General features: G+C 48.0%; 2 protein-coding genes across 13 annotated transcripts in view; one reads left to right on the top strand and one right to left on the bottom strand.

The window, feature by feature from the left end:
• The window catches only part of SDCCAG8 (SHH signaling and ciliogenesis regulator SDCCAG8), a 265497-nt gene that overhangs the window by 229085 nt on the left and 12247 nt on the right, over positions 1-24165 (top strand). For 2 of the 4 annotated variants that reach the window (XM_009247821.4, XM_002809243.6), the window contains exons 17-18: positions 4187-4313; positions 14880-15215. In XM_009247821.4, coding sequence (XP_009246096.2) covers positions 4187-4313; positions 14880-14909 — 157 coding nt within the window. In that variant the 3' untranslated portion in view covers positions 14910-15215. Of the gene's footprint in view, positions 1-4186; positions 4314-14879; positions 15216-24165 lie in introns of those variants that run through there. The other 2 variants (XM_054550178.2, XM_054550173.2) reach the window with 1 other exon arrangement.
• AKT3 (AKT serine/threonine kinase 3) overlaps positions 16869-24165 on the bottom strand; it is a 359588-nt gene continuing 352291 nt past the window's right edge. For all 9 annotated transcript variants that reach the window (XM_054550183.2, XM_024234045.3, XM_054550203.2 and 6 more), the window contains one exon: positions 16869-20617. In XM_054550183.2, the coding sequence (XP_054406158.1) occupies positions 20532-20617 (86 nt within the window). In that variant the 3' untranslated portion in view covers positions 16869-20531. The remainder of the gene's footprint in view (positions 20618-24165) is intronic.

Raw genomic sequence — 24165 nt, 5'->3', positions numbered from 1 at the left:
GCCGAGGCGGGCAGATCACGAGGTCAGGAGTTAGAGACCAGCCTGACCAACATCGTGAAACCCCGTCTGTACTAAAAATACAAAAATTAGACAGGTGTGGTGGTGCGCGCCTTTAGTCCCAGCTACTTGGGAGGCTGAGGCAGGAGAATTTCTTGAACCCAGGAGGCAGAGGTTGCAGTGAGCCAAGATTATGCCACTGCACTCCAGCCTGGGCAACAGAGCAAGACTCCATCTCAAAAAAAAAAAAAAAAAAAGAAGAGAGGTGTTTACCAAGGGTTGGTTTGTTTGGTGAATTAACTCAGTGAGTTAACCACCATTAACAATGGTTAAGGACACCTGGGCGCTGGCTCGATTTGACTCCAAGCTCTACCGATTATTTGTGTGACTTTGTGCAAGTTAATTAACATCTCAGCTTGTTTTCTCATCTGTGAAATGGGGATGATACTAGCATGTACCTCCTAGGACTATAGTGAACTTTTAATTAAGATAATTATTGAATGTAACAGGTAGTTTATTGATTAATTAAATTTACATAGGTAATTGTGGCGCAGTGAGCCCAGGGGCTCAAGGTGTTAGCAGTCATCAACGGTGCTATTTGAAACTGTGGGAGGATGAAGAGGTGAACTCAAGACCACAAATATGACAGAGCAGTAACCACCATGGAAAACAAAAGAGAGCTTATGTGTCTAGGACACCCCAAGAAATCTCTTCTGAATGATGGCAATGAAATAGCCATTAACAGAGGGTAGGCTGGTTTGTGCAGGGTTGGAGGCTTTTCCAAAAATAAATAACTTTAAAAAAATCTCAGCCAGGCGCGGTGGCACATGCCTGTAATCCCAGCACTTTGGGAGGCTGAGGTGGGTGAATCATGAGGTCAGGAGTTCAAGACAAGCCTGGCCAAGATGGTGAAACCCTGTCTCTACGAAAAATATAAAAATTAGCTGGGCACGGTGGCAGGAGCCTATAATCCCAGCTACTCGGGAGGCTGAGGCAGGAGAATCGCTTGAACCCTGGAGGCGGAGGTTGCAGTGAGCTGACATAGCACCACTGCACCCTAGCCTGGGCAACACAGCGAGACTTCGTATCAAGAAAAAAAAAAAAATCAATCTCCGGCCGGGCGTGGTGGCTCATGCCTGTAATCCCAGCACTTTGGGAGGCTGAGGCGAGTGGATCACCTGAGGTCGGGAGTTTGAGACCAGCCTGACCAACAGGGAGAAACCCCATCTCTACTAAAAATACAAAATTAGCCGCCGTTGTGGCAGACGCCTGTAATTCCAGCTACTCTACTCGAGAGGCTGAGACAGGAGAATTGTTTGAACCCGGGAGGCGGAGGTTGCGGTGAGCCGAGATCGTGCCATTGTACTCCAGCCTGGGCAACAAGAGCAAAACTCTGCCTCCAAACCTCCAAAAAAAAAAAAACAAAAAACAAAAACAAATCTCTTTTCCCAATATTTGTAATATTGGGAGTCTTCAAGTTGATTTAAAAATTGAGTCAATTGGAATCCATCCTCAGCTCTTAGCTGAGAAGGGAGAGCTGCCCCTTCTCAGGGATCTCACTCCTCACAGCAGGGGTGCTTCTGTGTGTGGAAATCCTGGTCATTTGGTCCCCTCCTGTCTTGTGGGGCTCACACCCAGGCACTTGATTCAGCGGGGTCTGGGTGGTGTCTCCTTCCTCCTTCCCACCCCAGTAATCGCTATAGCCTTCCCAGGCCCCCAGGTTGCAAAGCACTCTGGACTAAACCTCCTCCAGGTTCTGAGGGCTCCATAGGAGGAAGGTCTAGGCCAGAACCGGCCCCATCGCTGAAGGTGGAGCCAGGGTGGCCTGCCATGACCGGCGTTTATGCTGTGAGAGCGGCTTTGGCCCTGCGCATTGCCCTGGATGGGCTGCCATCCCTTTTCAGGAGTTCAAAACCACATACTGAACCCATCGGTCCAAAGGACCATCATCTCATTTGATCCAAGCACAAGGCAAGGGACCACATGGACAATAAATGGCTGTTCGTGGCACTTTCTTGCCATGCAGCCATGTCATGGTGTCACTTGTCACGTTTCCTGGCACCTTGCCATGCAGCGATGTCATGATGTCATTTGTCACGTTTCTGTTCCATTCTTTTCGAGCAAGCAGGAAGCCACGGGGCTACTACCTCATTTGCTCTTAGCCAGTAGCTCTCTCCACAGATAGGCCTTCATCGGAGGGGAAAAGCCACTTTAGGGTTCCAGAGCTCAAGGGCAAATGATGCTTTTCACCCTCTGATTTAAATACGAAAGCATCAGATTGTCTGCTTCTCAAGGAAAAGAGCTGTTACCATCTCTGTCTCTTCAACTGGACCCGCTCCTGGGCCCCACAGCAGGGCAGGTGCTCAGATGAATGGTGGCTGCCTGCCTGTGTCAGAGGGTCGGCCTACGCTGGCCCGGGACGTCCTCCTCTCTCCCGGCCGCTCGCTGCTCAGGACAGCCCGGGCCCTCCCTCCGGGGCCTTGCGGGAGAGCTTCTGTGATCCACTGGGTGGCTTTGAGAGTAGCTCCCAGGAAAGGCTGCCTCAGCCCCAGCGTGATGGGGACAGGTAGGGGCCGATGAGGCTTCCCAAAGCAGCGATGGCCGAAACCTACTTTTCCTCCAAGATCAGAGGGAAGGATGGGGTGGGGTGTTGGAGCATCACCATATATATACATCACACACACAGGGAAACACTCCTACTTGGATGCAAGATCTTTGCTGTTCTGTTGAGGCCAGCCTGATCCTGGAGGCAGGGCAGGGCCTGGCTGTTGCCCAGGCTCCAAAGAGGCGCCAGGGCGTCCCTGAGTACTTACACTTTCTCCAGAACCTGCGGGCAGCAGGAGGCCCTTGTTGGGGTAGGCGAGGGGGGTGGTGGTGCGGAGTTGTGGGCGTGGCAGTCGGAGGCGCCCCCCGGGGGGCGGGGCTTCCTGGGAGCATGCGTAGTGCCGGCTCTGCCTGGGCGGGGTCCTAGGCTGCTGCTCCCGCCTCCCCCGGCACAGGCAGGGCGCCCCGCAGACCCGGACAACGCTGGGTGTGGCTGAAAACAGGGAGTCATGGTGCGTTCTGGGGAAGAGCCAGGGCTGGGGGCTCGGGCCCCTTGACCAAAGACTCCAGCCAAATCCATCCGAGGCTGAGAAGGACGGTGGGGCAGGGCCGGGGGAGCCGTGGGGAAATGGAAGGGTGCGGGCCGAGCAGCGCGGGAGGCAGGTACCGACCATCGCCGGGTTTCCCAGAGGGCAGTGGTACCTGTGCCCGCATGTGCGGCCTTTTTTGTAAAGGAACCTATCCCAACCTGAAGGCCCAAACATGTGGCCGTGTACATGTTTAGTTGTGCTCGGAGTCCCAGGAGAGCCCGAACTGAGGGCAGCCAGAGGCTGGTGTCCGCAGAACGGCCCACGAGGTCCTCGGCTCAGTAGCCTGGAGTTTGAAATGCACCTTGCGCTTTAATGGCCTTTTCCCTGTGAGAATCCGAGTTAACGTGCCTGCTGGTGCTTTTGATGGGTGAGGCAGGCCACACATCTCGCTTCTTTCCCGAACACTTCTGGGTAGTCATTCAATTCCAAATTTAATCCAAAGCCAGCAGTTCCATGGGTGACTGTGCTGCTGGCTGTAGGAAGCCGACTGTGGACAGATGAGGATAATGGTCTGAGTGAATTAGCAAGTCTGGAGAGGAGCGCCCATCAGCAGAATGACAAATTTAGGATCTTTAAAGACATCTGGTCAGCGATGCCGGAGCTCGTGATTGACTGAGTGATTAATAATGGAAAACCCTTACTTCAGTGTTTCCACGGCCCTCACCCACTTCCCCAGCCGGGGCGGTCGTCTGCTCATCCTGCCAGAGACCTTTCCAGCTGAACAATGGCGGCATTTAGGCCCCTCATCTTTGACCTCTGCTTGGGAGTTCAAAGTTTCCTTTTTTCTTCTACTAACCCCACTTATCTGCGTGTTTTCTAACTGATAGTGTACTGAGATGGCTCCCAGTTCCCACGCACATTTGCTAGAATGTTACTCACCTTCACACAGTGCGTACCAAGGGCCTACTGCTAGCCAGAGCCTGGCACCTCAGGGTCACCCTAGGCGTCCTGCTCATGGTTCCCTATCAGGGGCTTCCCTCAGATACACACAGCCCCTGGGCCTTTTGAAAGGCTGACGTTATCCCTCTTTAATTCTGCGCTGGATTTTTCTCCAGGCTAAGGCAGCTGGATAAGCACAGCCAGGCCACAGCCCAGCAGCTGGTGCAGCTCCTCAGCAAGCAGAACCAGCTTCTCCTGGAGAGGCAGAGCCTGTCGGAAGAGGTGGACCGGCTGCGGACCCAGGTACTGTGCAGAACGCGGCGCAGGTGGGAGTCCTTGGGCGGGCGTCTACAGGTGGGTCTTTTATGCACCTCATCGGGCGGGCTTTCTCACGGATCACATCGGTTAGCAGTAAGCTGGGAGGGAGATCCTGAAGACTGTGCTGGGCACAGTGCAAGACCCAGAGAAGCGGAGCCATGGGCCCGTCCTGGTGAGGGAGTTAAAGTCCGTGCAGGTGAACAGACCCAGGCCCGCGAATCAACGAACCACACCGAGTGCCAAGTTGCGCCGTGCAGGCCGCGGAGGGTGCGAGAGCAGGGAGAAGCGGGAGGACGGCCGTGGGCGGCAGAACAGGCTTTTTGGAGGAGGGTGGCCTTGAGCTGCCTCTGAAGGTCTTGTATGGTTTGAACTGGTTGAGGAAAGAGGTGTTCTCAATTAGCAAAGTCGTCTTGAATGGAATGCAGGTATCTCGTCCTAAATTAGCTGACTGATTACTGGGCTAATATCTGGAGTGCTTGCAGAGCACCCGGCAGTGTTACACACAGAACATGCATTAATTCCCTTTACCCTTGAACAAGCAGGCGATGCTGACTTTATTGTCTCCATGTTTTAGACAGGGAAACTAAGGCCCAGACAAGCATTAGAGCTGGCAAGTAGGGACACCGCAAACGGAAGCTAAGCCTGACTCCACAGCCCAGGCTTTCCCCATTCAGGTTAGATCCGGGGCCGCCAGTGGGAAAAGGGAGGAAGGAAAGTGTCTGGGTGAGTTTGGAACACAGTATGAAACCTCTTGTTTTCTAAATCGCTTCTCTTCCTGTCAGAGAGGCTGTGCGTTTTGCCCCATCAAGCAGTTTGTTAGGATAATGAGGTGGTCCGTGGGCTGACCAAGCCCTCCGCCTTTAATTAGGATTGCACCCAGGTGCTTTGTGAGTGCCCTGGGGACTTCAGGCAGTAAGTGCTTGGAATGATTGATATGAAAAATGCATCTGGAAATGAAAACAAAGAGGAGTCTCATTCTCCTTACAAAATGACCCTGTGCTCAAGGAACCTGTTAAGTACTGGCTTTTCCCACTCGGTCCAAAATCCCTCTGCAAAACATGTGTTCACAGATAGTAAATGAGCACAGCCAGGCACCACGGAGCTAAGGCCTGGAGGTGGAAACGCCTCTACTGTCCCCATGCTTCTGAGACTGCTCCCAGGGACCATGGGGGAGCGGGCCGCTCAAAGGTCTGAGCCACAGCCACACTGCCACAGCTAATCTGGGAGGCGAGGCCTCACCTGGCACACTCCATGGCAGGGCCCTGGAACCTGAATTTTGCCAAGCTGTTGGGATGATTCTGGAGGACACTACATTTTGAAAACCTTTGAAGTGTTTGGAGCTGGAAAGAACAGAGAGTTATTCCAGGCTGTGTCACTGTGCTGAAGCCCCTGCCCCCGCTTCGGACAAGTAACTTAAGCCTTTTTCCAGCCTCAGTTTCTCCTCTGCATAGAGAGCATGGTGCACGCCTGGCTTCACGGGCTACTGGGCGTGCTGAGTGCAGGCGGGATGCCCCACAGGCCCTTGGTCACACAGGCTGAGGACATGTGAGGGTGTTTCCTTTCTCCCTCGTCTTCAGAGGGTCCTGGGAGAGGTTCAGGGAAGGCAGAGGCCTGCAGAGCAGCAGCCGTGGGACCAGTGCCACTCCCCTCCCCTCTGCTTTCAGGATGACCCCCCATCCTTCACCAGACCCAGCCCTGTGGGCAGGTCCCCAAGGAGGGCCCCAGCAGCACCTGCTTTAGGCACAGCCAGCCAAAGATCAGGGCCACTGGGGCCACTAGGTCTCCTGGCAGCTGACTAGGCTCTTGTCACATAGGAGGGAGGGACCGTGACTCCTGGCGTGAGTGAATCTTTGGCCTCTAAAGCCAAGAACTCAGTCAGACCTCAGGTTGTGGGGAGTCTTCCGTGGAAGCTGGAGCACATGGCAGCTTCCTTTGGGCTCTGGACTAGATCAGGAGAACGTGGGCTTTGCCTTTTAACTCCCCATCTGCCTGCTTTACAGCACACTTAGATCTTAACATGGATCACCGATGCTTAGAAGCCTCTTCCAGGGCTTTAAAAATCTGGTTATTGCCAAATGAGTTGCAACATTTTCACAAAACGCATTAAAAAAACCCCAAACCTCAAAAAATCCTCAGAAAAACTAGCAGGTCTTTCTTCTTTTGCCTGAAGCAACAGCAATGATTTGCCCATCCTGTGCTATCTGATACTGGCCCATCTGGCTCATCTCTAAAGCGGCCTTTCAGATTCAAATATTACACTTGCAGTTATTTTCATATGAACATGACAAAAGAAGTTTGGTAGAGGGAATGTTGGCTTTCAGTTGCAAATACTAGTGGTCAGAGGAGGCAGGGATCCAGGTTTGCAAGCTCTCTGCTGAATATCTAAACCCAGAGCCCGCTTTTTCTGGCTAAGCCTGGCCTTCACCTCTAGGTAGGGGCTGTCAGGGGGCTTCAGCCTCTGCGGTGCCTTCTTGTCATGGAATCAGCTTGAGTTGTGAGTTAGGCTTCTGCTGAGCCGTGATGTGGGCGAGGCTGCTGTAGGTTGGAGCAGGTATTTTGGAGGAGGTGCCGCCTGAGGGCTCCGGAGTGCTCAGCCACCCTCTCTGTTTTCCTGGAGTGGCCTGTGGGTCCAGATCTTGGGCAGCTGAGGGTTAGAGCTGCCCTCCTGTCCGGATTAGAGATGGTTTAACTAAAGGCTTCCATTTTCTCAGCCTGGATGAGTTAAGCTTAACTTAATTTTGCATGTCAAACTCTAAACATCTCTGTCCACTTAATACCCAGAAGAGAATGGGTCGGGCAGTGGTTCCAAAGCAAAGTCCACCCCTTTCCTTCACTCCCTGTCTTGGGTCCTGAGCCCCGCTGCCCCTGGTGGTGGGGCTTAGGCTGTCCTGTGGCCTCCGACAGGAAGTGTCTAGCCTGTTAGCAGGCTTCATTGTTCTAATTGTTTCCGCTGGAATTCTGAAACACTCACAACAACGTGGCTGGCAGAGGGAGCCCCTGGTAGTGGTAGCTGCCACATGAATGCTTTTGGCCACGAGAACCCCCATCCTCCCCACTCCCCGGGACTGTCTGCAGTGGGCAGGCCTCAGGGCACTGGCTCAAGCTCTCGGCTCGTTTCTTGGCTTTTTTTTTTTTTTTTTTTTTTTTTTTTGAGACGGAGTCTTGCTCCATCACCCGGACCGGAGTACAGTGGTGCAATCTCTGCTCACTGCAACCTCCGCCTCCCGGCTTCAAGTCATTCTCCTGCCTCAGGCTCCCAAGTAGCTAGGATTACAGGCACCCACCACCATGCCCAGCTAATTTTTTTGTATTTTTAATAGAAATGGGGTTTCACCATGTTGGCCAGGCTGGTCTCGTACTCCTGACCTCAAATGATCCGCCCACCTCAGCCTCCTAAAGTGCTGGGATTATAGGCATGAGCCACCGCACCCAGCTGTGTTTCTTTTTTTTTGAGATGAGTTTTGTTCTTGTCATCCAGGCTGGAGTACAATGGCATGGTCTTGGCTCACTGTAACCTCTGCCTCCTGGGTTCAAGCGATTCTCCTGCCTCAGCCTCCCAAGTAGCTGGGATTACAGGTGCCTGCCACCACGCCTGGCTAATTTTGTATTTTTAGTAGAGATGGGGTTTCTCCATGTGGGCCAGGCTGGTCTCAAACTCCTGACCTCAAGTGATCTGCCCACCTTGGCCTCCCAAAGTGCTGGCATTACAGGTGTGAGCCACTTTGCCTGGCCTCTTGGCTTGTTCTTAGTTTAGGGTGACTACAGATAATGGCATTATTGATCTCCTGCCTCACCTGGGGGGGGAAACAACTTCAAGAAAATAGCTTTTAAATGTCATGAAATGGCTCTTACTTGTCCTTGTGGAGAAACAGACACTGAAGCACTAGCCCAGCTTTGCCTAGACGCAGTTCCCCACACTCTGTATTCCAAGAGGGTCAGGGCCTCCAGACACACACCCCGGCCTGTCTTTTGTTTGAGACTGGGCTGGGTAGTCGCACTCTCGCCTTTTCTTGAGAAGCAGGCCCTGGCTGTGGGAGGCCGAAACCTTGGTGGTGGGGGTGGGGGGAGGGGGATTCAGGGTGAGGGCCGTGGGTCTCAGGGGAGTTTGGGCGGGGCCTGACAGCTTGGAGCAGGGTCAGGGGTCTGCGACCCAGAGCCTGGGGGCTCTAACATCTGGCTAGGAAGGTTGGAGCCGGCTGGTGAGGAAACATGAGTCTTGGGGAGAATGGCATCTGGGACAGGGGAAAACAGAAATTATCTGTCCACTTAGAGGATGGTCTCAACCATCAAGATGATTTTCTGTGTCTGCTTTCTTATTTGGTAATGAATACGGTTTCGGCTGACTTGCATTTTCTGGTAGCCGTCGTATCCTGAGCAGGCTGCTTGGTTCTGTCTGCAGTGTTCAATCTGGGGAGTGATTCCCTCTTAGTCCCCTCATATGAATCACTTACAGTTTAGAAAACAGAGTCGGAAACTGACTTGTCAGTGGTTAATCAGTTGGCCCTATGACTTTTAAGCATTCTTGGCAGTGAATTTACTTTCTAATTTGATTTAAACTTGTGCATGGATCCAGCAGCCATATGTGATTATATTCAAGATCATCGACATTATCTCATTATACCAAAGGACTCATAGAAGAGAGCCGAAAACAAGCAGGGGACGCAGAGACACAGAAGATGATGAAGGGAGGAAAGGCCCATTGCAACTGGAAGCAAAGGGAGAAGGGAGGCTCTAGAAAAGTGACAGCTCTCAGGCAGCAAGACTCCCTGCTGAGGGAGGCCTGGCTGCAAGGCGGAGCTGCTGCAGGCTGCCCATGTTAGGCCTTGGAGGTGTCACCTAATTTACTGTGGTCCTTCCAGGAGCCCTGGGGGCCTCGCCCAGCTGACTTAGGAGCTACCACAAAGTTAGCTACCTGTAAGACAGATGGTGCTTGAATAGAACAGCAAATACATTGAATAAAATAAATTAAAAAGCCTCCTCCTGAACCAAGATTTTTTGGAAAGAATTCTAAATAGATGAAAACAAACAATTTGATTTCAACCAAATTGTTGTTTTTTTGTTTTTATCCTGATTTTCACCCGAATTGTCAGTCTCAAAAATAAACACTGATACATTCCCAGAAAATATTTTTCAAATAAAAACTGACTCTGTTAAAGTTTGCCCTGATTCTTTCAAAACTGTGTACAAGACACTGTCAACCAAAGTGACTTGCATATTTTTTTAAATAAACTTGAACATATGCAGCTAAAATGTCATTAACTCCCTGCTGCCTGAGTGTTTTTAAAAAATGACACGAGACCCCGGGTGCTGCATGTCTAACATAAGCATCTCGCGACCTTCGGAGAAACTTCCCCAAACACCTCCAACAGCAGACAGTTAAACTTTTTGTTTTTTGACTGAGCACCCTGTGTATAATTAATATTGAAAAGCGCATAGGGCTTCATTTTAGCCAGACTTGCTCTTCCGTTAACAGTTCACTTTGTCCAAGAGTGAGTACTTTCAGAATAAGAATCATGGGAGAAAAGTCAATTGAATTTTATATTCCTTCAGATACATTCGCTCTACTTATTGCTTCCTGAGTCAGACATTACATTTCACAATATAAATTCACAATCAAGATTTTAAAGGGAGCTAAATATTTTAATCCAATTAGACAAGTGAACAAAACACTGAATATTACATGTAGTGTAGATAAGTGGTTCTTGCCTTTAAAAGACTGTAATTCCGTCACATTACAACCCCAAATGTCAGTGTTGTCTTTATTTTTAACACTTTCAAACATGAGGCAGCCAGAGGCTCCACTCTCTGCTGTTGGTGACACTGTCTGTCCTTTGGGAATTCTTAAAATCTATTTACCATGGAAACATGGTTCATATAAAACACAGACCTGCCTGTGTGTAGAGGAAGTTCTCATGACTCAGGGGACTTGAGAAAGCTGGAAGATGACAAACTCAGACCCCACGGTTGGGAAGGAACCCTTGGGCTTGGGTGCGCCCTGGGGAGGACAGGCGGCACCGCAGAGCCAGGGCCTCCACCCCGGCCTTGTGTGTGCTGGGGCCTCCCTGGCCTGTGCGGGGGCCGCCTCCCTCTCCCCGCCAAGTCCAGCTCGAGATGTTCTCTTACGGAAAGTCCCACTTCATGTCTGCAAGGCGGCCTTCTCTGTGGATACCTTTCCATTTCTCTGGTTTCTACGGCCCCGTTCCTTTCTCGGATCCCAGAAGCAGCAAAGCCAAGCCCTGCGGTGGAAGGGAAGGAGGGCTTTGAACTTTGACTGTGGTGTGGCTGCTGTTGTCAGAGGCCCAGCCGGGCAGCCAGGAGGCAAGAATGGCCGCTGCCCTGCGATGGCCTTAACCGTGAGCCCCTGCCTGCTTTGCAGCTGGCAGAGCCAGGTTCCTGGAAAGGCCTGACCCGGAGGGGATGAGGCCCCTCAGCGAGAACTTCAGTCACTGTGCTGGGGACAGCAGGGCCGCGGGGGCCTGAAGGTGGCTGTAGAGGAGTGCTCCCTTCTAACAGGTGGGCGGTCCTGCGCGAAGGCCGCGTTTCCACAACGTTCTGCCCAGCATGCTGAGGGCACCTCTCTCCTCAGTGCGTTGGTGGCGAGCCAGAGCTCACGTGGCTTATTTCATCCAGGTTGCCTTCCCAATTTGGCAGCTTAATTCCGTAGATATCAAACTGGCTGCCCCTCATCTGCCAGAGCAAGCAGGAGAGCCTCGCATGGGAGAGTCTGGACTTTGAGGTCAAACTGCGTGGGTTCGAATCTCAGCTCTGCGTCGCTTCAGAGACGTGTTAGCTTTCATGCCACTTGATTTCTGGCAGAAAAAAAGAAAAAAGAACCAGCTTCCCTTTAAAAGGAAGTGCCTCATATTACCCAGAGCCCAGCACAGATGATTATGAAACCAACAGGATTAGTGCTGAGATCATTGTGGGCTTGAAAGGGCCATTTGAGATAAATAACCATTTTGTACAGATAGAAAAATAAGGCCCAGAGAAATGAAGTGAATGGAATTGGGAAGTGGCTGGGCAGGGAAATGAACTTCTTCTCAGGCCACAGGATGTGTGATGGGGGCAGGTACCCGAGCGGGTGCGGGCGGAGCCGGGCCTGGCTGAAACAGCTGCCGAGCCCTGGCCCTGGTGCCCAGAACACGAGGCGGAGGCGGGAGGCCACCAAGCGAGGCAGGGGCTGCCCTGGAGCTCTGTCAACTCAGGGCCAGCTTTGAAATGCCCCAGATGGAGGTGGGGGGAGGGGCCTGCCCTCTCCAGTTACAAATGGATGCTTTATTGCCAGACACACGAGGAACAGGACCACGTTCTGATTGGCCAAACAGAGACAGCGTGCCAGTGCGCAGAGCGGATAGCAGGGGGGAAGGGGATGTTACCTTCAGAAGGGTTGGCTAGAGCCACCCATGGCGAGAGTGAAGTGCAAAGCCCAGGCAGGTCTCCCGTGAGCAGGGGCGAGGGGTGCCACCATCTCCCCGGGCTGCCACTTCTGGCCTTTCTGGCTGGCTTGGGAACAAAGCAGCAGCAAAGGCTGGCTGGACCCCACAGTGTGGTTGCCTGGGGAACAGTTCAGGTCACCCAGAGCAACTGATTTCTTACACTCAGAACTTAACAGACTTCAGAAATAAAAGAGGCAGGGTTTGTGGAGAGAAGACTCCGATAGGATTTAAAATGAGAATAAAGAAAATGGGTTAGCAGTGGTGTGCCTGCAGATGGGGGCACGTTTCCACCACCTGTGGACAGCACGGCAGGGGAGCAGTGGCCAGGGCGCCCTGTCGGCCCCCTCTGAGCAGCAAGACAGCCTCAGGAGGGCCACATGATGACAAATGGAACAGCAGAAGGACGGGAGACACTGGCTGAGGGCTCATGTCCCACTGGCATACGCACGCGCTTCTCTCCTGGAGACCATGATCACTGGCGTTGATGACAGGACTTTCTGGAAATAAGCATCGTGGACATCCCTAATGGCAGATAAGCCAGATGTGGGCAGTAACTAAGGCTTCTGTCTCGGTCAGAGAAATGTGTGTTACCAAAGAGTCAGCAAATGGAGGCGACAAAACGGTGACCTCCTAGGACAAATTATCCAGCCCTCCAGTGCTGACTGAACACTCACCATGGGTCAGGCACGGCCGTAGGCACGGGGGGTTGAGCAGTGAACGGTAAGTTCGACAGTGTGAAAGTGGGGATGGATATGGGGCTTCTCACCTGAACCGCAGGAAATACAAAGCCCATGCAGACGGCCACGGCCGATCTGCCGCAGGAAGGAATCAGGCTGACTCTGATTGGTTCCTGGTGAGGCCCACACATCTGTGCCATCCCCGTGCAGGCCCACGGAATTGGGAGGTCACCCGTTTCTGGAACAGCTCCGATAGTGCTAAATTGCTAGGTGGCCTGGGAGCCCACAGGCATTATGTAGACTCATCATGAGAAATGCCTGTTTCCTGGAGCTTATCAAAAAATTCCATATTTTACTTTTACTTCAGGTTTTTACGCCTATTCTGTATTGTGTGTATGTGGGTGTGTTTTCTACCCAAAATTCATCACTGCAGCCTTGAATTCTGGGCTACAGCAATTCTCCTACATCAGCCTTCTGAGTCGCTGGAACTACAGGTGTGCGCCACCACACATGGCTAATTTTTACAATTTTTTTGTAGAGCTGAGGTCTCGCTCTGTTGCCCAGGCTGGTCTCGAACTCCTGGACTCAAGCAGTCCTATTGCCTCAGCCTCCCAAAGTGCTGGGATTACAGGTGTGAGCCACTGTGCCCAGCCAAGAGTTGGGTTTTCTTTTGAAGTGTTATCAATTGGGATTTATGCTTATCCCTTTTGTATTCAGTCATGCTGGCATTTCTAAGGTTGGGAAGGCACTGTGTCAAGAGCGAGGCCACCAGGCCACCTGCCTTACGTGGCCAATCCATGGAGCAGGGGTGGAGGGCCATTCAAACCAGTCATTTAGCAGGACTGTGCTGGGTCAGTTCAATCACCTGGCCTGGAGGGCAGGTCAGCTCGGTGCAAACCCTGCGTTTGACAATCAGATCGCATTGGTGGCAGTCTCCGTGCTGTGAGTATCCCACTGAGGACAGAAGGGAGTCCCCTCTGCAATGGCAGGGCTCTAGGGCATAGTGCACAGGGTGGACTCCTCAGGGGCCACTCAGACAGGGCCTGGAGAACAAAGCATCCTGTGGGCCCAGGAAATTGTCCACCTGGCTCCACGGGTGCGGGAGGGCTGCGTGCCTGGGATGGCAGGTTTACTAGGAGGAGTGAGGCCTCCTGCCGGAGCCCCACCTGCATTCAGCCTGAGGCCAGGCCCCCCACCTACTCTAACTACCCTGCTGAGACCACCCCACTACTCACAGACCTGTTCAAGAAAAAGTTGTCCTCAGGGTCTCTCACACACTGGGAAATCTACTTGAAATGTAAACATTACTTTTTCTCATTTTTTTATAAAAGGCAACTGGCTGATGTTCACATATTTCTCTTGAATGCGGATTCTTTTTCACTCATTGTCCTGTCTTGGAAATCCCCATCTAATGATGGCTTAAATTAGGTTGACAAGAGTCCTCCCTTGGAGTCCAGCTTGGAAAATCCTCACTGGGGAGGGGCAGGCCCACTTCTCTTTTTGGAACATGGTTCCTAACTAAAAAGAGGGACCAGACTGGGCCCCTGGCCCTGCAGTGCGTTCCCATTTATCTGACGTAGAAACCGGGATTTGGAAAATACCATCCTGGCTTTTCTCCGGACTTCACAACCTAGAGGGCGAGGACTGTGGCCCAGTCGCCTTCCCACAGAGTGCACGGTAGAAACTCCAGACATGCTTTGTGGAGTGGAACCACTTCCAGTGGCTTCTGACTCGAGTTCCTGATGTGGTTTCAACTAATTTGGGCAGCCCTGGCAGCAGAGGCCAGGAACAGTATTCAATACTTTCTGAACTTGTGATTCTCCCCCAACCCGATTTGCATGAAGCGGCTTTGGAACATTTGTATCCGTGTAAAACTAAGAGACCTCAGTACACCCAATCCCCTCTTCCAACACATGCGAGGTTTCCATGTGAAAATACTTTTTTATAGGTTACAATAAATTGTTTGCAGCTACAAATTTGGAGGTGTTTCAGCTTGTATTGTTTCACGAGGAATTTCTTAGGGGCACTTGGCCTACACCCTGTGTTTGTTCTAGAATTACCTGCCGTAAGGTCAGATAAATTTTCAGTAAACAGATTCTGGCACAAATCAATGTGTCCTTTCCCGGACAGAAGAGATGGCTCTCTGGCCATGTCCTAACACACACCAGACTGTCCTTATTTAAGAGGCAGGAGTGTCTGTAGTCTAGGTTGTCTTCAAATTTAACCCATTAAACCGGTTAACCTTATTTCATATGTGACAAGGGCTTTGATGTGGACAAGATGAGGCACAAACTTTTCATATAATTTCCACATTTTTAGCAACAGGTTTTTTTCTCCAACAGTTTTCATCATAAAAGGTGACTAAACCAGCAAATGAGAAGACAAATCACATTGAAGAACATGAGCTATTGAAACTTACTTTTTATTATTTTTTCCAGTTACCCAGCATGCCACAATCTGATTGCTGACCTGGATGGAACAGAGTGAAATAAATGATTTACAAAGAGATATTTACATTCATCTGATTTAGACTTAATATGCCACAACGCACCACGACCTTCCCAGGGTGACACCGCCTCAGCCTGCAGTGGGGCTGGTCCTCATCAACGCGGGCGCTGTCCCCGCACGCAGTCGGGCTGGAGCTGGAGTCTGACTCTAGCTGAGCAGAGCTCCTGGTGTATGTTTTCAGAAATGGCTTGAAGTTATGTGTTTAAATCTGCTCATTCGTATGCTAGGTTATACATATGATTTTCAATAAATGAACTTTTTAAAGACTTGAGTTGTAATGTTTCCTTTTTATCTTGTAGTGATGAACAAAACACACCAAAAAGGCACATATTTTAACTAGGCCAAAGTATATTAAGGACCAGACTTTTTTTCCTGCCATTCATTTTACTTTTCATGATCTATATTATCAATCAGTCATCCTTCACCTTTAATCAATGTCCCATCAGACTCCATTTTATTTATCGTCCTAATTTGTGCACAATCAGGAGACACCAGGAAGCACTATGCATTATTCTTTCCATTCTGTTAAACAACGAAAACAGACAAAAAAGCATCTTTGGCTCGGTGGTGTCAGATTTTTTTCTTCAATATGCAGTATTTGAGAGGAGCCTAAAAACGTACTTAGTGAAATTAGAAAATTTACTTAGAGTATATCAAATATCTGTACACAGATAATTATTTGTCTAAAATAGTATTTCTACTATACACAATTAAGCCCTCAAATGCTTTAAAGTAATAAAAATGGACACTGGACATACCGTGTTGTATCTGAGAATGACAAACACTAAAGGCAAGGCTGCAGTTAGTTAGGACAGGTCCCCGACCTTCGGCTGCCCTGCCTGGCCAGCGGGCCATCATCCTCATCACCATCTCAACACAGAGCTGATGTCACCATATGCTCAGCCTTGCCTCTCAGAAGTGATGTGGATTAGGCTTTGGAGGCGGTGGCATGATCTACACACACAGACCATTCGAATCTCTTGAGCATGTAAAAGGTTCAAGCCTGAAACAGTAGAACTTCTATTCAGATTCAGAAGTTTTTTATTTCATCAAATGTGCTAGACATAAAGGCTGTCACATAAGATATTTTAATTGTCCTTAATTCTGTTTTAGATATACTGTGAATAAATTATACAATATTCTAAAAATAGCACCTTTAAAGAATTATAGAGGTCACTTTATTTTAGCCTCCTGGATCTGTCAACCCCAGTGGTTTTGAGAGAAGAGCACATGTGAGAATGCCCTCAAATTTGGCCGTGTGACATACACATACATGCTTGACTCACTCTGGTCCCAAAAGCCATTCCTCTGTCTGGCTTCGTCACAGGAGCAAAGCCAAGTTTCTACAATAGTAGCTTTATGAGGTAAAATCAGAAAAAGGCCCCATCCAGAATGATTCAACGTGAAGTCAGACTGCAGTCCAGCCACCCTACCCATCTACATCACCCAGGTCTAGGTCTGTTAATTTGCCATGACATGTTAGAAATACACTCTAAGAAAGGAAGTATGCAGAGCAGTACATTATCAGGAAGACGTTAATGAAAAGCTACATTCCTTCAGATTCTGGGTCCAAACCATGTGTTGTATAGACGATTCGGGTCTGAATGTCCCCAAGGTCTGAGAACTCCTTCTTCCCTGGCTTCACAGTACATCCATCCTAAATCCAGTGCTGAGAGGTCAGCGTCTCCCCTCAGAAGCAGCCCTTCATCAAAGTTTGCATAACCGCACTACTGCCATTTCACTGAAGTAAAAATTATCCCCTATGTGTGTGTGAGCTACAAGGAATTTATACATTTTCCTGTCACATTTTATACAAGGTAGGTTAATACCAGCTGGGGCTATTAAAAGTCTGTTTTCATTAAAGAAGATTTAATTTGGGGGGATTATAGAACCACATCCAACAACAATAAACAGAGAAGTAGCAGATTGACATAGTGCTTTATTTAAGCTGTCTGTACGAAGGAAAATCATGTTCATCCCTATCATATACGTGTAAAAATACTAAGGATGTACAGTGTACAAAAACAGTTTCTCCTAGTTAGTTCACATCCTTGTGGGTCATATACTTAAGGAAATAGACAGTTTTAGTATGACCAACAGTAATAGTAATACAGTTTCTTGGGTTTATAGTTGCATCTGCTTAAAATCCTTAACCAGATGACTAGATCTTGTGCAGATCTAATGAAAGAACTAGCAAGGTCAAGAAATGTCACAAACTATAAAGCTACAGGGAGGTAATTCAATTACCAATTTAGAGGTTTTCTTTTTATTTAAATAAATACTTTACATTTCATGCTTGCCTGTAATGCACTACCAGGAGCAAGATAAGGAAATTCTACTGTAGACAGTACAAACAGTAGCAGCAAAGTGTGTACGTTGAGGTGTAATATAGAGACCCTGCAGTTAGTAAGGAAGGCCCTTACTTTTGTACTCTAGGAGAAGCAAGTGGCCCCTGCAAGAACAGTCAGCTTTAAGAAGCTGGAAATCAGGGATGGGAAATGGAAAACAATACTTGAATAATGCTATGTAATTAGTGTAGAAAGCAAAGCTGAGCACGACCCTGCCAACCATCCAAGCAGAAATGGCCAATTTCCTCCAAGATGGCTGCATTATGACAAGAAGTCAAGCTTCATGACAGTTAGTATGGGCTAGAGTCTGCAAAGTCTGAACTGTATTCTCATAGAATGATTCCAGGTTTCAGGGTGTTCCGCCTGCCAGAACCCAAAACTACAACTATGGGCGACACAAGGGAAGTTTTAGAAATCTCCCTCTACACACATTTCTGGTTTTCTATTTTTCCTCCATGGCAGCTGACAGATCTGGAAGTGAAAATAGGGGATTCTCAAAATCAAAGCCAAGAAGACACCTTGTGTGACAACCAGTGGTCTCAGAGGGTGGAATAGAAGTGACTGAGCCGCAGGCATGGCTGGGGACTGAGAGCCAGTGTTAGGAGTGGCCGCCTGGGGCGATGTCAGTGCCAGTCATTGGCTGGGGACTGAGAGCCAGTGTGAGGAGTGGCCCACCTGGGGCGACGTCAGTGCCAGTCATTGGCTGGGGACTGAGAGCCAGTGTGAGGAGTGGCCGCCTGGGGCGATGTCAGTGCCAAGTCATTGGCTGGGGACTGAGAGCCAGTGTGAGGAGTGGCCGCCTGGGGCGATGTCAGCGCCAGTCATTAATCTTTAAGAAGTGTCCTTGGCCAAGGTCATGGGGATCACTTGAAGATTTGGGGGGAAAAACCAAAACAACAAACAGCTGTGTGCTTAGTGTACGGTGTCATGCTTTCCCGCCAGAGGAGTAAGTGCTCTGAACATCAGCCAGTCTCAGCTTTCTGCTCTTCCTCTCACCTGTTTCTTTCTTATATAATGGATGCAAGACAACTTAAAGAACATACCTTCTAGTCTACTTTTTTGTCAAAATGAAACATTCAACATAATTCCAAGTGAAAAAAAAAAAAAAAGATTAGCTATGTGTGTAAGTAAGAATGAACTACCATTTACTGTAACTTCCTACTCAATACTAAGGATGAACTTCACTCAGGTAGAAATATGAAAAATAAGGATAACGTTGATGTCTGAATATGTCTTAGCTGCCTTAGTAAAATGCCCTTTAACCCCCGTCAGTCCCAGTGGCCCACCCACTGCCAGCAGTGGTTTCATAGCTATAAATCCACACTTCCAGCATCAAGAGGCTAAGACATCTGCATATGAATATGATTCATCCTACTTAGAAAGTCACTTGCTCTTTCATACAATGCAATCATAATACTACGTCATGCTGTAGTCTTCCATTTGGGAGCTGTCAGAGTTTAACTAAAATACATTTCCATGATCACTCCAAGGAGTAGGATGGCCTTCTGCTTGCCGCAAGAATGGCCCCCAGCCCCTAGGACTTCACAGGCTGCTTTGGAAATTGTCAGCTCCTAGCACCAAAGGGTTTAATCTGAAGATCATCATTAATGAAGGAGAAAGATGAGGTTTGCATACATGCCCCCTTTCAGTGAGAAATGTTGGAATCTGGGGACATGAGTATATACAGAAAAAGAAAAGCTGGAGGTGTTCTCTTTTTTTGTTGTTTTTTCCCTGATGGCTTAATTCAGTGATAAATGTACCATGATCCCAAGAAACACACCAGGTTCTTAGCCTTCACTGCCCACTTCCTAAATACTCAAGATGTGTTCATTTTGCCAAGTAAAGATTATTTCTTATCTTCACTCAGGTCTCAATTTTCTTCATTACTTTTTGTTGCCAGGTCATCATAACGTTTCAATTCTTAAATGAGCAAACGTCAACAGCTATTTGTTTCATTAACCCCTTGGCATGGATAGTTGGGGATTTTCTCATTTTCGGTACCAAGGGGTTAAATGGCAGCATCTCTTCTCCCAAAGCCAAATTCTAACCAATATATTCCATTTCAGAGACTTATCATTTTTTTTTTAACAGAGGAGAAAAAGTGCATGATTCTCATCAGCGTGTACAATCCTTGCACATGGGTCAAACGTAACTGCAGTAAGTCTATTTTATATAAGTTGGAGCTGCGTTTGCTAACATGACATACAATTCTCATCACTAAAAAATAAATACTACTGCAATATAAACAAAATCATAAAAGGACATTCAAAGTTTTAACATCTGAGAAAAAGCTAATTCACGTAGAACTGAAAGTAAAAAATTAAATAAGGCAAACACCTGTTTACCTTGGTGTAGAAATTTTGGTGAAAAGCAGTATCATTATACCTGTCTACATTCTTCAGCCATCAGAGGTGATAAATGTCAAGAAGGAAAAAAGGTTTCCAAGCACAGGGGAAAGATGCTCTCTGGCTCAAATTGTTTCATAAGACCCTTTAAGTGACCTTGACTGTGCATATGCCTTCATTTCTTGGTAGAACAGTGTTCACTTGCTCATGATTGCCCGTGAAGTCTCGACATCCACATGTGATATGGGCTTCTTCTACAGTATCCACCAGGAATTAAAAAAAATATATATATATATCCCAACAGTTGTTCAGTCCTTCCACCAAATGCTTCCTAATCAATTCCAGCCACAGCTTAGTGATATATGCCTACTTCACGCATGGATCTGATGTGCTTTACATATGCACGCCACCACCCTTCCACAATTGCTTGTTCTGAATTTATAAACTAAATCTTCTTAGTCTAGTTAGTTTTTCTCTTCTAGAAAGTTAAAAAATGTACCTAGAATCAGTGTATCTCATTTAGCCTTCACTGAGGGAAAAACTAAAAGATCAAAAGATGATAATTGGTGCACAAATGAACAATGGTGGGCTCATGACTTCCAAAGGTTGGAAAATTACTTCTTAAAGTTGCTATAATAGTAAGACAGTAGCAGCAACAGCATGAGACCTTAGACTGAGATACAATTTCATGCAAAAACAAAAACTGGAGTGTATTTGCGTGTATGTGTGTTTTCATGAGGGTGAAAGGTGGCGAGGGGTGAAGACCCTTGGCTGGTCTGGGATGTTGGAAGGTGCCCCTGCTATGTGTAAGAGCTAGGACTGGTGATGTCCAGGAATCATTTTCAGTAATAAATTGAAGATGACAGTGAAGTAGCAGAATGAAAGAGACTTATTCTCGTCCACTTGCAGAGTAGGAAAATTGAGGGAAATGCGGCCGCCTCTCATTGTCCATGCAGTCCATACCATCCTCATCATCTGTGGGCAGGAAACATCTATTTTAATTTTACACATTCATTTTTTGCAACATTATCTCTAGTCTATGTTTTTTAAACTCTGAACATAGGAAAGATGAACAGAGGCAATAGCTCCCATAAACTTGTTTTTATCAATAAGCTATACAGTAATTATACTTCAAAAATCATCTGATTTTCATAAATACATAGTCTATGAAGAAATAATACTATAGAACCATCTCTAAGACATCAAAATTTCAAGACTTAATGAAACAGTGAAAAAAAAATGGTGTTGAAGAAAACAGAAGTTTTTAAGAAGGAGCAGTCTTCAGTAACCTTTCATTTCATGTAACCACATATATCAAAATTGCAAGTCAGTGAAATCCACAGCATCCAAAGTCTGTATAGAATTCATCATCGAATGTCTTCAAGTGCTTATATTTTTTCTTTGTGATGCTTTCAGTGCAACTGCAAAATAAAGCTTCTTATGAAATTTCATTCAACATCTAGCATCTGGCTTAACTCACCTTTCCCAATTTCCCTATGATAAAACTTTAGCATGAAGGGACTAAGTGAAAGAAAAAGAGGGAAGGATGTCAACATCTGAGTCCTAGCTCATCAGAAAACAATGGAAGAGACTTGAAAAGCATCAAAACAAGCCGCTTACAATCACAGTGTTCCTTCCTGTCAGCTTTCCTGGTTTCCTGTATTTCAAAGATCACAGATGATCAGCACCCTCTTCTCATAAATGTCCTGTGATGACAGTCCTGTGCTGTTGGAAGCTCTTCCTGATATGTGACCACATGGTCAGCCACTCAGTCAACATGCACTCCCAGGCATCTGCTCTGGGCTGAGCACCCGTCAGGCCCATGGACCGCAGAACTCTGAACAAAGTCCCAAGGGCCCCCTGGCCTCACAGTCTCCAGAGGGAGGTGCTCCATTTTAAATCCCCCATGCTCGCCTCTAAGCTTGTTTAATCATATGCTGTCCTGCAATGGAAATCAGTGAATCTTTCTAATACTCAACCCTTTTCTCTTCAAGCAAAATAATTCAATGTCCTCAAACCCATATAGGAAGTACATTACTAATTTTTTTAAATATTCTAACCTCTCCAGGGAGCATCCGCTGGACATGGGTGTAAACAAAGAAAGCATACAGGCCAGATCCCACTGCACTGAGGCTCTGACTCTGTCACCCCGAAGAGGAGGGGGCTCTGCCTTTGTCTGAAGAATAAACACTTCCATTCTTGTATCACTGTTTTTCTTTTCTGTATCCCACTCTTAATGCAGAAGATTCTAAGAAATGGGATCAAGCTGGCATTAGCCAAAATTTCTGACCCCTAATGTACCAGAAGATATCCTTGTATTAGGTGAGAACTGATCCATCAAGAAGCATTTGTGGCTCCCTGCTCTGTGTAAGACACTGAACTCGGAAGCCCTCTCTCCTTCTGCAAATAGACCACTGTAACTGCAGTCAGCATTTCTAGAAGGTATTGAGATTTGGGGAAATCTCTACCTCCTTATAAAGTTATTGGTTCCAATATTTGTACCAAGCAAGTCACACGCATCTTTTAGATCAAATACCTTCAGCAGTATTTTTAGCTACAGTAAAAACGGAAGGAGCTGGGAATGATGGTGTATCCGTGGTTGAGCCCCAGAGTATAAAAACTCTCTAGAGAATACAGGCAGCTAAAACCTTAATGTTCAGATTCTGACATGTGCCAATCACATTTCAAATAAACAGTTTTCCTCATCAACAGCTTTATTTTGCTCAGTGTTTCTGCACAGCAAACATGCAGCTGGCTCTGGACAGCAGTGGGGAGCTTGGTGCTTGTCCTGCTCAGCCAGGAAGGGCAGGAGCTGCCTGGGCTCCTGGGGCCACGGCCAGGACTCATTCCAGCCCGGCGAGGTTCAGCACCCAGGTTAGCCAGATGCTCAACAGGGGCAGGTGCTGGACACCTTTTTGGAAGAGGAGGGACTCTTGCTGGTGTCAGCTAAGAATTGAGAGACAGCCTTCACTCTGTCACTTCAGTAACACATTCATCACAATTCTGAATCTAGGACATTTCACAGATATCCCTGAAGGCCCCAATCCTTGATATTCTTTAAAGCCAATGATGTCCCTCCATCATTCCTGCCCCTTTCTGTTGTCAGGCTTGGTAACAGTGAGGCGTGAACATCTGCTCATGGTCCTGAAAGAGCTGAGGGCCTGGGCAGGGGCTGCGGTGGGAGGGGAGCTGGAGGAAGTGGCAGCTGACTCTGAGTCGGAGCCTGTCAATGTACACAAGTTAGTTCCTGCTGTGAGAGGCTGTGCATAGGGAATAGTGATGATAATGAACATGAACTATGTTTTTCAAAAACACTTATCTGGAAAAAGAAGACAATGATCAACTCTACATGCTACATCCCTTGAATCCCTGCATCCAAGGAATATCAGTTGCCTGATTTTCTTAGAACATTTAACAAATGGCATTATAAGGCAGTAAAAGCGACCAGATCTCAAAGAAACCCTGTTTTTCTGTAAGAGGAAGGCGGAGGACCATCGATGGCGATAACGGAAGATGACACATTCCCAAATCTGTCCCATGATTAACACCGGTGAGGACAACCTGGCATGTCACTACAGCTGTTTGTAGAAAATGGAACATTTTGCCTTTCTAACTGCTGATTTATTCTAAACAATAACTGTATTCTGTTTTATACAAGCAAGGTGGCAAATGGGAAGACAATTGCTAACGAATGGTACTACCCTGGGCTTTTATCAACAAAACCTCTGTGTGTTAGCAGTTAGGGAGCTGCAACGGTTTCCTACCAGTTAAACTATTCAAAGCTGCAAGAAAAAGGTTATGTTCAGTGTAATCACCGTTCAAGGTTTCACTAATTCTCATTTTATCTGCTCCTTAAGGGAATCTGGGATATATCCAGGAACAGTCAAACTAAAAAGATTGCCCCTTTGCCCTAGAAGAACCCAGAAGCTGCCGTTAACCACCATCACGGCTGCTCCCCTAAGACAGGAAGCCCAGGGCCCCACGGCCCCCAGTGCTGAGCGCCGCGCCACACAGACAGCAGGAGAGGCTGCTGAACAGAGGTGCCTGCAGATGTGTCGATGCTAGTCTTTGCCTGGGCACACTCTGCTGAGCTCTTTCATCTGACTTTCCTTGCTACACAGGTCCTGAATAGGGAAAAACACAGCAAGTCCACAGCGCCCTCCCCACCCCTCAATTGTGGTGTGCCCTGTCAGAAACAGATGACACTGCTGGGCTCTCATTTCCGTACTGTCCAGGGCCCAGGAGCAGGGCAGGACCACACTCCATTTCTGACACCCACAAAAGCCAGACCTTTTTTTTTTTTTTTAAAGACAGAGTCTTGCTCTGTCACCCAGACTGGAGGGCAGTGTTGTGATCTCAGCTCACTGCAGCTTCCGCCTCCCAGGTTCAAGCAATTCTCCTGCCTCAGCCTCCTGAGTAGCTGGAATCACAGGCATGCACCACCATGTCTGGCTAATTTTTGTATTTTTTTTTTGTAGCGAGGGGGTTTCACCATGTTGGCCAGGCTAGTCTCAGACTCCTCC

The sequence above is a fragment of the Pongo abelii genome, chromosome 1, assembly GCF_028885655.2.
Source record: "Pongo abelii isolate AG06213 chromosome 1, NHGRI_mPonAbe1-v2.0_pri, whole genome shotgun sequence".
In the NCBI taxonomy this organism is placed as follows: Eukaryota; Metazoa; Chordata; class Mammalia; order Primates; family Hominidae; genus Pongo; species Pongo abelii.
Note: the sequence above shows the minus strand (reverse complement) of the source record. Positions and strands in the feature narration are given on the sequence as shown.